Source organism: Scyliorhinus torazame, chromosome 17 (genome assembly GCF_047496885.1).
Source record: "Scyliorhinus torazame isolate Kashiwa2021f chromosome 17, sScyTor2.1, whole genome shotgun sequence".
Classification (NCBI taxonomy): domain Eukaryota; kingdom Metazoa; phylum Chordata; class Chondrichthyes; order Carcharhiniformes; family Scyliorhinidae; genus Scyliorhinus; species Scyliorhinus torazame.
The window spans coordinates 1,239,026-1,251,933 of NC_092723.1; the positions used below are offsets into that span (position 1 = coordinate 1,239,026).

The following is a 12,908-nucleotide window of genomic DNA, read 5'->3' on the forward strand; positions in this document are numbered from 1 at the left end:
TGCACATCAATCCTGCCTAACAATAATAACAATCTTTAAGCGGCACCAGTGTTAGCCCCTCAACAGTAGCGAAATCAGTCCAGATTGGCGCCGGTTTTTCTGTCGTAACTGTCCATGGATTCTGTGTTGGCATCAACACTAAGGGCGGGATTCAGTCGGCACCGGAGCGAGCCCTTCAATGGCCCCCGAATCGGTGAGGGTCGCCGCCGATTTTTTTGGTCATAAAAGACCACAAGCTCTCCTGGCGCCGCACTTAGCCGCTGAAATTGAGAATCCCACCCTTAGTCTCAAACAGAGAATTCCACCATAGTTAACATTATTAATCTGAACAGCAACCGAGTATTTCCGGACAGTTTTATTATTCCCTCTTTTTCAAGTTTTATTTAGAAGCAAGACCCATTGAACACACTCTTTGGAAATTAAATCATTCTGGAATTATTTCAAAATTAAGTGTATTTATGGGAAAGCACATGTTCTCGACCGCAGCTACAGTCAACTTTTCCTTAGTTATGTTATTAAACCAAAGACTCTCATACGTACTTCTATTGGAAAGTATATCCAAGAAAATGCCCTACAAATGAAAAAGATAGATGTAAGATTCAGAGCTATAAGGGTATAAACCATACCAATAAACAATTTTAACAATCATGATATCAGCAATATACATTTATATCAATTCTTTAAGGCCAAAAATCATCTGAAAGAATTTCAGTGTCCACAAAATGATGCCAAGTCGAAGAAGGATTAGATATATTTAGAAGGAGAGAGGACTTCAAAGGGTGAAGACAGTGGGAGACACAATTCCAAAGGGATTAACTGTTCAATTTGTTGTAAAGATTTGCGAGCCGCAATTTTACAGCCCGTCATCTTCTACCCGTTAAATTAAGCCTGTGCAGCATCAGGTGCTGCACACTGATGACTTAGTGAGATTCACGAACTCTGAGCATTGCTCGTCCCCTGAACAGCATTGATCACAGAATCATCCCCTATATAGAGTAAGCCCCCATTTTAGTCACCCCACTTAATAATAATCTTTATTGTCACAAGTAGGCTGACATTAACACTGCAATGAAGTTACTGTGAAAGTCCCCCAGTTGCCACATTCCAGCGCCTGTTCGGGTACACGGAGGGAGAATTCAGAATATCCAATTCACCTAACAGCACGTCTATCGGGACTTGTGGGAGGAAACCGGAGTACCCGGAGGAAACCCACGCAGACACGGGGAGAACGTGCAGAGTCCGCACAGACAGTGACCCAGGCAGGAATCGAACCTGGGACCCTGGCACTGTGAAGCAACAGTGCTAACCACTGTGTTACTGTGCCGTCCTTAATTTTAAGTTAACAACTTTAAGTTGTTTCACTTTAAAGTTGCTCAGTTTTTAGGGTTGGTTCTTCCGATTTACTTGGACAATTTCGATTTGATGTCGCTGTGTCATTTTGGCCGATGTTTCTGTCATTGTTATTTCACAATTTTCAAAATCCTTCAACCTGCTGAGGCTGCTTTTCTGACCTTTTTCAATGAAATACGTTGGGTGAGATTCTCCCAATAAATGATTAAGGCCGGGATTTAGCAGCTGTTCATCCCGGCGGGATATTCCAGTCCCACGACGGAGCACAGGTTTCCCAATGGCGAGGGGTGCAGTCACTGGGAAGTCCTGTTGATAACGCGGGACCAGTAAATTCCACTGGCGGACCACCTCCACTGTCGAAAAACAGACGGCGGGGTGGTGGATACATCCTGCCCTCAGTGTCAATTTGGGTGGGTTCACGGGTGATTTGTGCTGGGTTTATGGGTACGATCCACATCGATATTCACCCACACTAAATGCAAAACACGAGGCCCCATTTGAAAACACAGTACCCGAGGCCCCAGACTCTGTTTCCCTGACTCACACCTCAGCTGTTCCAGTTAACAAGGGGGCAGCATTTAAATGGTCCCTCAGCAGTCATTCCCAGAAGAGCGGCGTGGAGAACTTTTCCTCGATTTGTGGATGCCGACCACACAAGGCTTCTGGACACTGTGGGTGAGAGGCGGGGCACCCTGTACCCCCGAGGGAGTCAGAGGACCAGCAACACGGTGATCAATGCCGCTTGGGAGGCAGTGGCAGCTGCAGTGAGTGCGGGCAGCATGACCAGGTAGATCGCCACCCAATGTAGGATGAAGGTGAATTACCTCCTTCTGAGCTGCCAGAGTAAGTCACCACCTCTCTCCTGGCACCAGTCCTGTTTACCAGCTTTCAATTCCCAAACCCTCCCCCCCCCTCCCAATCAACTGGCTGGCACCTCGCACCCTCCCAACATTCAATCTCCAAGCTTGTTCCTCAGAATTCTCAACACACATCAGCACGTTAATATCCACATGAGGTGCCCACACATGCTACCTGCTATAGACCACCTGACCCATAAGACATTTGGCTCCCAATCTCCTCTCTTTGTCCCCACAGGAGAAGATAGCCCATAATAAGAAGGAAAGGGAGAGAATCGGGGTCAGAATTCCAGAGTTGTAAGTCCTCACTCCCAATGAGGAACTAGCCCTGGAGATCGCGAGGTTGCCCGAGGAGAGAGTAGTGATCAACAGCGAGGTTGACCTGTGCCATAGAAGCCACTGCCCCTTCATCCAGATAATGTCTCAAATACGTTGTTGATATCCAGACAATTGTCCTTCCCTTTCACTGAACCCATGCCCATTGTCTTTCAGGATCACCATCTGATGAGGCCAGGCCACCTGGAGTCGCTGCTCTCCCCTGCCACCCAAGAGACAACCTCAGAAGAGAGCTCCAAGGAGAACATTGACAATGTATCACAGTTATCACCTGCACCCTCCACCATCTCAGAGACACACACCTTGGTGGGTAAAATTAGCAGACAGGTTTCTGAGGCAGAGCATCCAAGGGAGACAGCAATCAGGGGTCTGCTGGATCCAGGACTCAGCAGGGTCCCATCCAGATATTGAGCCTCTGGACAAGGTTCTCCCTAGAGCGGATGCAGATGATAGACCAGATATAAGGATCCTTCCTGTTTATCCCATTTTCCCCCCTTTCTTTTATTTTTGCAATTACATTTTTGAACCATGAATGATTAATGGAGTTGTGTCTTTAAGGTTGCCCATATCTTTACTTCAAACAGGAGGAAGCAGTGGCCTGTGCCTTTAATTCAAGCAGATGCCTGTGCTGGTTTGGACTGCAGTTACCAGCACCAAGGACAGAGATTGGCTGAGTCTCGGTTTGATTGATTTGGCTGATGGCCAGTGAATTGGCCAAAAAGGCTGTGTTCTGCCCGGTAACAGCTGGTGATTGGTTCTGTTCTCACTGAAACGGTTCAGAGACCGAAGGAGCTTTCAGTTTCGCTTTGGCAGCTAAGACAGAAAACCTCTCTCTTCCCACCAGCTGATTCTCACCAAAACACCACCATGAGTGTCATAATATACACCAGTATATCATGGTGCAGACACACACACTGATGGACACACAGTGGGACCAATCAACACACACAACACCACAGCCAACCACCAGTGAGAGCACACGCACTATAAAGACAGGGGACAGGAGAGTTCCCGCGGCTTCTAGTAGCAGCCATCTCGGAGCACAGAGCTCACAGCCTGCAACACAGACATTCACCATGTGCTGAGTGCATCACCTGGTTAGGACTAGGCAAGGGGCAACAGTTAAAGCTGGTATTGCATTTACCCACAGTTCAAGTATGTTAATATAGTTAACCTTATAATAAAATAGAGTTGCACCACTTCCAGTGTTGGTGACCTGTTTGCGATCCAGAACACCCAACACATCAATGGGAACCAGCTCTCTCTGCAGAACAGGCTGATGTGAAGCCAGGGGTCTCTCCTGGAAAAGCTGTGAGTAAGATGTTGCTAACTGAGAGGAAGATTGTTACAGAGTGTAAACCAGAAACTGTGAACCATACTCATACTGTGAAGGAAGAGCACTGAAGAACTCATCATCTGAAATCAAGGATTCTTATCTTTTGACTTGATTCCTTATTATTATCCCTCCCCCCCTCTCAGTGTTTGTCTGTCTTGTGTGTGGGTAAAGGGTGGGGAAGTTAACAGGGGGGTCAGGTGTTAGTGTTTTGGTAAGCAGCGGTAATTACTGGGTATTACATATTTGTTCTAATTATAAATAAACAGTAATTGTGTTTAAATTTACAAATCAGGTGACTGTAATTATTGGGCAGACAAGGGCTAAAGACTTTGGGTGTTTTTATAAGAATTATTGGTTAATTCACTTGTTTTGTGTCTCCGGGATGAGTGGGGCAGGAATTGACCGTGCGCGAGCCCAGGCTGTTAACACAGAGCAGTGAGATCCAGGAGGGGACATCAGTGATATTCCTGTGACTGCGCAGCCGATTGGAGGAGCCCCAAAGGATTCAGGCTCAGGAGAGGATGCCAACACTGCGTGGCACCCAGGCTACACTCACCCCGGCTCCACTCCCCACCCACCCTCACCCCACCCCACCCCCACACCTCCCTCACCCCACCCCACCCTCACCCCACCCCCACCCCCACACCTCCCTCAACCTCCACCGCAACTCCCCCCCCCCCCACCCCCACCCCCATGCCCACCCCCACTCCTCCCAGCCCACAGTCTAGTCATGTTGTCTTGTGTCTAACAGGACCTGCCGGAGATGGGGCTGGTCCATCCGGAGCCCCCGCCCCCAGCTAGTTCCACAGCCGGTGCCCTCCAGGCAGCCGAGCACTGACGGGGGGAGCAGCCGGAACACCAGCCCTCCCGCCCGAGACTCCGGACACCCCGGAGCTCAGGTGAGAGGAGGACATGGGCTTTTCATCACAGCTGTCTCCAACATTCTCCCCCATCTCAGAGACTATCACCTCGGTTGGGCAAATTATTGAAGAGGCTCCTGGGACACTATCTTGTGAGCACCACACAGTCGGTTCGGTATAGCAGGTGGAGGTAGGAGCAGCCGAGGGGTCTGACGGTCAGAGGGCAGCCCGGCCCCAGGAACCAGCTGCCGCCCAGACTGGGGAATTGTGGGCGCCGGTTTCAGATACGGTTTCTGAGTGTCCCAGGCCTGGAGCACTCTGTGTAGGGGGGGTCCGAGGCCGGGGACAAGGCTCCCTTCTCACAGGCAGCCACGTGCCAGAACCACCTGGACATCGCAGCGGTGCCCCTCAGTGTGGCCCAGTCACAGCAGGCCATGGCTGAGAGCGGCGGCGGCATTGCCCAGGCTATGGCTGGCGTGGTCCAGACGCTGAGGGAGGTGTCCCAATCACTGGCCGATGTGACACAGATGCAGACGGAGATGGTCCACTCTCTGTGCTCCATGGCCTCGAGCGTGCAGACCCTGGGCGAGACCAGAGCAACCCTCCAGGACTGGAGCCTCAGCGGGTGGCTCCACTTGCACCGCCGTCCCATGGAGTGTCCCGGGGGCTACCGGGCACCCTGAGTAAGGTACCCTCAATAATGATGCTTAGAGATTAAACTGTAAAGAAGGCTTTATTAGGCTAATAACTATGCTACAGCTATGGACGAGAGCTGACTGGTATACAGACCATGAGGCAGGCCTTTATGTATGGCTCCCAGATAGGCGGAGCCAGAGGCGGAGTCCCCAGGGTTCCAAGCCTGTTCTTAAAAGGGACATCACCTTAAATGATGATAAGGCAGTAACCGTTCATCACATTCACCCCCTGTTTAAAAAGGAGTCCGGCGGGGGTGAAGTGCCATCATAGGTCCATCCGTCTCGGCGGCCGGATCATCCTCCTCGATCTCCTCAATTCGGGCGGTGGTGCGGCGGACACGGACGTCCCGGTTGAGGGCACATCCGGGAGCACAGCGGTCGGAGCTTCGGTCCGGGTCGGGGCAGAGGAACTAGGCAGGGCCGGGGGTAGCGGAGCCGGCGCCGGCGGGGTGTGTAAAGGGGTGTGTAAAGGGGGCGCACAGTAGGAGCTCACCAACGCGTGGTAGGGCCAGAAGGGGGGGTGTTTTAGGGGGCGACGGGTCCTGCAGGGGAGCGGCACGGGAAGGGGCGTCTGTGGTGGGGGATCCAGCGGGTGCCAGATCCCGGAGGGAAACCGTATCTTGCCTGCCGTCGGAGTACTCCACGTAGGCGTAACTGGGGTTGGCGTGGAGCAGTCGGACCTTTTCAACTAGGGGGTCCGTTTTATGGCTCTTCGCGTGCCTCCGGAGAAGAACAGGTCCCGGAGCCGTCAGCCAAGGTGGAAGCGAGACCCCGGAGGTAGACCTCCTGGGGAAGAGAAACAATCGGTCATGAGGGGTCTCATTTGTGGCCGTGCAGAGGAGTGACCTAATGGAGTGTAGGGCATCGGGTAGGACCTCCTGCCAGCGGGTGGTTGGGAGATTTCTCGACCGCAGGGCCAGAAGGACAGCCTTCCACACGGTCGCGTTCTCCCTCTCCACCTGCCCGTTTCCCTGCTGGTTATAACTGGTCGTTCTGCTCGAGGCGATGCCTTTGCTGAGCAGATACTGACGCAGTTCATCGCTCATGAACGATGTACCCCGGTCGCTGTGGATATAAGCAGGGAAACCGAACAGGGTGAAGATGCTGTGCAGTGCCTTAATCACCGCACAGACCTGGCAGGCCCTGACCATGGCCTTGACCTCCTTGGTTGAGTAAGGTAGGTTGCGGGACTTGATGAAATGGACAAGCCGGGTAACCCCCAGGTGGCAGAGGTCATTGTGGATGGCTTGCAGGCGGTCCTCCTGCGCGTTGGCGCATATGCCGCGGGACAGGGCATCTGGGGGCTCGTTGAGCTCCCCTGGACGATACTTGATATCGTACGAGTAGGTGGAGAGTTCGATCCTCCACCTCAAAATTTTATCGTTTTTTATTTTGCCCCGTTGCGTGTTATCGAACATATAGGCGAGGGTAAACCTCCTACCGGCTAGGTAGTGTCTCTAGCGCCGCACAGCCTCCACAATGGCTTGTGCCTCCTTTTCGACTGCAGAGTGTCGAATCTCGGAGGCGGTGAGGGTTCGGGAGAAGAACGCTACTGGTCTGCCTCCTTGATTGAGGGTAGCAGCCAGGGCGATGTCTGATGCATCGCTCTCTACCTGGAAAGGGATGGTTTCGTCCACCGCGTGCATGGCGGCCTTGATGATATCGGCCTTAATGCGGTTGAAGGCCAATTGAGCCTCAGCCGAGAGGGGAAAAGTGGTGGTCTTTAGGAGTGGGCGGGCTTTGTCCGCATACTTGGGGACCCACTGGGCGTAATAGGAGAAAAGCCCCAAGCACCGTTTGAGGGCCTTGAGGCTGCGGGGGAGAGGGAGTTCCTTAAGGGACCTAGGACCCCGTCTTCCACGACATAGCCGAGGATGGCCAGCCGGGTGGTGTGGAAAACGCATTTGCCCTCGTTATAGGTCAGGTTAAGGGCTCGGGCGGTCTGGAGGAACTTTTTGAGGTTAGCGTCATGGTCCTGCTGATCATGGCCGCAGATGGTGACATTGTCCAAGTACGGGTATGTAGCCCGCAAACCGTACTGGTCCACCATTTGGTCCATCGCCCTTTGAAAGACGGAGACCCCATTTGTGACACCAAAGGGGACCCTGAGGAAGTGGAAGAGCCGGCCGGCTGCTTCGAAGGCAGTATAGGGGCGGTCTTTTGGTCGGATGGGGAGCTGGTGGTAGGCAGATTTGAGGTCGACCGTGGAAAAGACTCGGTATTGGGCGATCCGATTTACCATTTCCGCGATGCGAGGAAGGGGGTACGCATCAAGCTGCGTGAATCGGTTTATGGTCTGGCTATAATCCACGACCATCCTTTTCTTCTCCCCGGACCGGACTACCACCACTTGCGCTCTCCAAGGGCTGTTGCTAGCCTCGATGACCCCCTCTCCCAGTAAACGCTGGACCTCTGACTTGATAAAAGCCATATCTTGGGCACTGTAGCGCCGGCTCCTGGTGGCGACGGGCTTACAGTCGGGAGTGAGGTTAGCGAATAGCGAGGGGGGTGCGACTTTCAGTGTCGCAAGGCAGCACACCGTGAGGGGGGGCAAGGGTCCGCCGAACTTCAGTGTCAGGCTTCGGTGGCTGCACTGGAAATCCAGTCCGAGCAGCAGGGGGGCACAGAGGTGAGGGAGGATATAAAATTTGAAACGGGTGTATTTGGCACCCTGGATCGAGAGATCCGCCATACAGTACCCCGTGATTTGTACCGAGTGGGACCCGGATGCGAGGGCTATGGTTTGGGATGCGGGATGGGTGCGTAGGGAGCAGCGCCTTACCGTTTCAGGGTGGATAAAGCTCTCCGTGCTCCCGGAGTCGAAGAGGCATGCAGTGTCGTGCCCGTTGACCTGGACCTGCATCATGGAGTTCTGCAGATGTTTTGGCCGAGTTTGATCGAGGGTGATCGCACCCAGTCGCGGGTAGTCGGAGTCGTAAAATGGCTGCTGCCGTTGGTCGCACGTGTTGGGTCGAGAAGATGGCCGCCGACCAGATGGCCGCTCCCATGATTCGCACGAGGCTGATGACGCATCAGAAGAGGACGTGTCGGGTCGGTGCGCAGCAGCATTGCGAGGCCTGCGGGCCTGAAGCCTGATTTTCAGGCCGGCTGTTCTTTGTTTTTCTGGCCCCTGGGTCTGGCCAGGCAGACCCTCGCAAAGTGCCCTTTCTTCCCGCAGTCGCTGCAGATCGTGGAGCGGGCTGGGCAGCGTGGGTGTGGGTGCTGGCCCTGCCCGCAGAAGTAGCAAGGTGTGCCCCCATGGTGAGCGGGTCGCCGCGTGGCGCAGGCCTGTAATACGGGCGAGTCTGAGGAAGTCCGGGGGGGCTGGCAGAGTCCGCGGGATACGTACCCAAGTTGTGTCGGGCCACCTCCAGCGAGGAGGCGAGCGTTAGCGTCTCCTGGAGGTCTTTTGCCCCGTTTTCGAGTAGTCGCTGCCGGATGTAGGTCGAGCGGATGCCGGACACGAAAGAATCTCTGATGTGCAGGTTCATATGGACTTCCCCTGTCACATCCTGATGGTCACAGTCCCTGGCCAGCGCGGTGAGTTTCTCAACAAACTCGTCGAGCGATTCCCCCGAGCGCTGCCGGCAGGTAGAGAGCAGATGCCGGGCGTGCACCTCACTGACGGGTCTGACAAACCGCTTGCGGAGCAACTCAATCGCTTCCTCATAAGTCATTGCCTTTTCGAGCGTGGCGGAGATTCTGTGACTCACCCGGGCGTGGAGTAGACGCAGCTTGCGTGGCCCCAGGATGGGAGTCTCTGCGGAGTCCAGGTAGGCCTCGAAGCACCGCAGCCAGTATTTAAAAATTTCCTTTGCCTCCGGCGTTCGTGCTTCCAGATTGAGCTTCTCTGGTTTTAGGCCTGCGTCCATCCTGAATCTAGTTTAGCCTAATAAATTGAGGTACCCTCAATAATGATGCTTAGAGATTAAACTGTAAAGAAGGCTTTATTAGGCTAATAACTATGCTACAGATTTGGACGAGAGCTGACTGCTATACAGACCATGAGGCAGGCCTTTATGTATCGCTCCCAGATGGGCGGAGCCAGAGGCGGAGTCCCCAGGGTTCCAAGCCTGGTCTTAAAGGGGACATCACCTTACATGATGATAAGGCAGTAACCATCACACTGAGGGAGGAGGAGGTGATGGGGCCCATGCCAGCGACTCCCCCCTCCTGTCCCTGGTGCATCTGGTGGGCAGCGGGCAGAACAGGACAGCACCACACCACCCGATACGCCCGGGCAGCAGCCGAGCCCATTCAGGCCAGGTCGCCCCAGGAGACGCGCGCCAACGGGCACCCTCGTCGCAGGGCAGGAATCGCAGCCGGCCGCCTGCACTCCTGCTGTATGTCTGGGAAAGCACAGAGATGTGGTGTCAGGGCCCGTGGCACAGTTTAGTTATAGGGATTAGGGCACAGACTGTGCATATAGGGGCTGTTTAGCACAGGGCTAAATCGCTGGCTTTGAAAGCAGACCCTGGCAGGCCAGCAGCACGGTTCAATTCCCGTAACAGCCTCCCCGAACAGGCGCCGGAATGTGGCGACTAGGGGCTTTTCACAGTAACTTCATTTGAAGCCTACTTGTGACAAGAAGCGATTTTCATTTCATTTCATTTTCATCTCGTTCTGCACAATAAATACCCGTTAACACCGTAAGAAATTGCCTCTGTGCTCTGTCTGCTGTGTGTGGGGGTGGGCTGGTCAGGGTTGGCCGGGGGAGTGAGGTGGAATGTTGCAGGCCCTGTGGGAGGACCGTGCAGCCCCCTCCTCCCCAGACCGTCCGCAGAACCCCCACCCCAGGGATTCTCAGGGACCGTGTGATGGACTGGCCAGCTCGCAAGCAGGGATCGCCCAGGTGGACGGTGGGAAAGTGCCACAGTTGCCATGAATCAGACATTGTCAAACGATACAGAGCACCAGAGCTCATCGCAGAGCGGGTTGTCATCAACGCGCCGCCCCAGCCCCACCCCCCTTGTCGGTGAACCGTGGCGCGATCAGAACGTCTCATGCGTGCTGACCCTGGCAATGGCGAAATGCGGCCTCCTGTGCCTGCCCGGGCCCCATGTCCCGCCCTCAACCCTCCCCCATATCCTCCTCGTCGGATGAGGCCTGCCCTTCCTCCTCCTCCTCCTCCAGCACGTCGCCCCTCTGCTGCGCGATGTTGTGGAGGACGCAGCAGGCCACCACAACGCGGGCGACCCTCTCAGCATCACACTGGAGGCCCCTCCAGAGCGGTCCTGGCACCTGAACCACATCTTCAGGAGGCCGAAGCTCCGCCCGATCACACTCCTGGTCTCTGTATGGGCGACGTTGTAGCAGGTCTCTGCGTTGGTCTGTGGCCTTCGCATAGGCGTCACCAGCAACCACCACAGCGGGTAACCCCTGTCACCCAATAGCCAACCCCTCAGCCGGGAGGGGGGTACCCCTCGAACATGTCAGGGACCGTTGTGTGTGCTGGGGTGAAGGTGTCGTGCACACTGCCCGGGTATCAGGCGCAGACGTGCACGATGTGCAGCTGATGGTCACACCCCAGCTGCATGTTCATCGAGTGGAACCCCTTTCGGTTTGTGTAGAGCGGCCTGTCATCTACAGGTGCCCATAGGGGGACATGAATCCCGTCAATCACCCCCTTGGACTCGGGACATCCCGGCGATGGCGGCGAACCCACTGCCCGGGCAGCCAGGTGGGCTCGGTCCACATGGAACTGGATGTATTGAGCCGCCTGGGCATCTCGGGCCTCCGTGACGGCGCGGATGTACCTGTGCACCGAGGTCTGTGAGATCCCGGACAGGTCCCCACTCAGTGCCTGGAAGGACCCTGTCGCGTAAACGTTCAGGGCGACCGTCACCTTGACGGCCACCGGGAGCGGGTGACCTCCCCCATTCCCCCGCGGTGACAGGTGTGCCATCTGTCACACTGTCCACCTGCTCGGAGTCTTCGACGGCATGCCCGGTCCAGCAGGTCCTCGAGTGACAGGTGGCACCAGTACACACGAGGCCTCGTGCGGCACCTCCTTGGCACCTCCTCCTCCTCGGCCTGTTGGGCGGCCGGCCCTCCAGCCTGTGCGGCTGCCGCCTACGCTTCTGCGGCCCGGTCCTCTGCAGCCCGGTCCTCTGTTGGCCGTTCCGCTGCTGCCCGCTCCACTGCTACAGCTTCCCCCCCTCTCCGAGTGGCCCCCGCTCACGGGGCTACAGGACATCTCGCAGAGCTGCGACCATTGCCACGCTGGCCACCGTTGCTGGTTGAACAACAAACGCCATTCACTGCAGAGGTTGGAAGGCCAACATGTTAGCATGACGCATACCCCTGTGCCCAGCAAGGTTTCCTGGGCCACACGGTGGCCCCATTGGCACTGCGGGCTCTGACCAGGCATGCTCCCCCCCACACACACTCACCCCTGCCCTGTCGGTATCTGGCACTGTGGGGGCGCCCGTCCCTGCTGCCAGGGGCACTGGGCAGGGACTGCACTTACTGGGGCCTGCCATGGGTGTGACCCCGGGTGGTCCCCCGGTGGGTGGCAGCTGGTTGGGCGGTGTGTTTGGGGTCGGAGGGTATGGGGGGGGTGGGTGGTGATCGTACCCATACGGCAGGTGTCACTCTGTAGAACCAGGGGCCGGGTGATCAGTGGGTGCTCAGCAAGATGCCGCCGTAATGACATTCGGTGTCTGATCATCACCCCAGTATCATGGGGTGGTCACCCCGGCCACATGTCCGGTTCCCCTCCCACCTCCCCATCCCAGTCAGCATGGCCGGTGTCCAGGCCAGCAGCCAGTCCACTCCATTTCCCACCTCCACTCTCTCGCTCTGCAGCCAGAAACCACAAGTGAAGCGCGCTGTCGGGAACTCGGCCCACTGGAGGCGGTGAACCGCGGACGCCCCGGGGAATACAGGGTCAGTCCCACTAATGATATGCAAACGGCGTTTAAACACCACGCAGCACACGTCTCATTGAAGACATTTTCGGGGTGCCAGAAAATCACGATTTGGCGCCAACTGCGATATTGGCATCGGAGGCTATTCGCCGGCCAATCTCGTTTCCCGATTTCACCGTCGACCGACGGGGAATCCCGCTCCATATATCTGCTTCAGTCCGTATCCCACAACACCTTCTCTTAAAAAAATTCTCCGTTCCAGCGGCTATGTGCCGGTACCAGCGGAGCGTGTGGTCTTTTACGACCGAACAATTGGCGTGAAACCCTCACCGATTCCGGGGCCGGTTAGGGGCTAGCAGTGAGGGCCGGAGAGTGGCCGGGTCCCGGTCTGCCCACAGTCTGGTGACCTGCAGAGGTTATGGCGCCGGCCGTGCGCGAACCCAACCCGCAATCCACGACCCCCGTGCAGCCCCCTGGCCAGCCCCCACCAGTCCCCCCGGCCCGAGCAGAAGTTGCCCCAGTCAGCAGCACGGCTCCTGGCCAGTGCGGGCGGTGCTGGACACAGTCTGTAGCTGGCACGCCGGCTCAGACCACAAGTCCCGCAC

The 12,908-nt window shown here is 55.9% G+C and overlaps 1 protein-coding gene across 3 annotated transcripts in view; it reads right to left on the bottom strand.

The window, feature by feature from the left end:
* The window catches only part of LOC140393616 (coagulation factor X-like), a 31,851-nt gene that overhangs the window by 1,244 nt on the left and 17,699 nt on the right, over positions 1-12,908 (bottom strand). For 2 of the 3 annotated variants that reach the window (XR_011935696.1, XM_072479887.1), the window contains 2 exons: positions 2,846-2,974; positions 541-571 (listed from right to left, as the gene is read on the bottom strand). Coding sequence is in view for 2 of the 3 variants with exons in the window: in XM_072479887.1 (XP_072335988.1) it covers positions 541-571; positions 2,846-2,974 (160 nt within the window). In the remaining variant the exon portion in view is untranslated. The remainder of the gene's footprint in view (positions 1-540; positions 572-2,845; positions 2,975-12,908) is intronic. The other variant, XM_072479888.1, reaches the window with a different exon arrangement.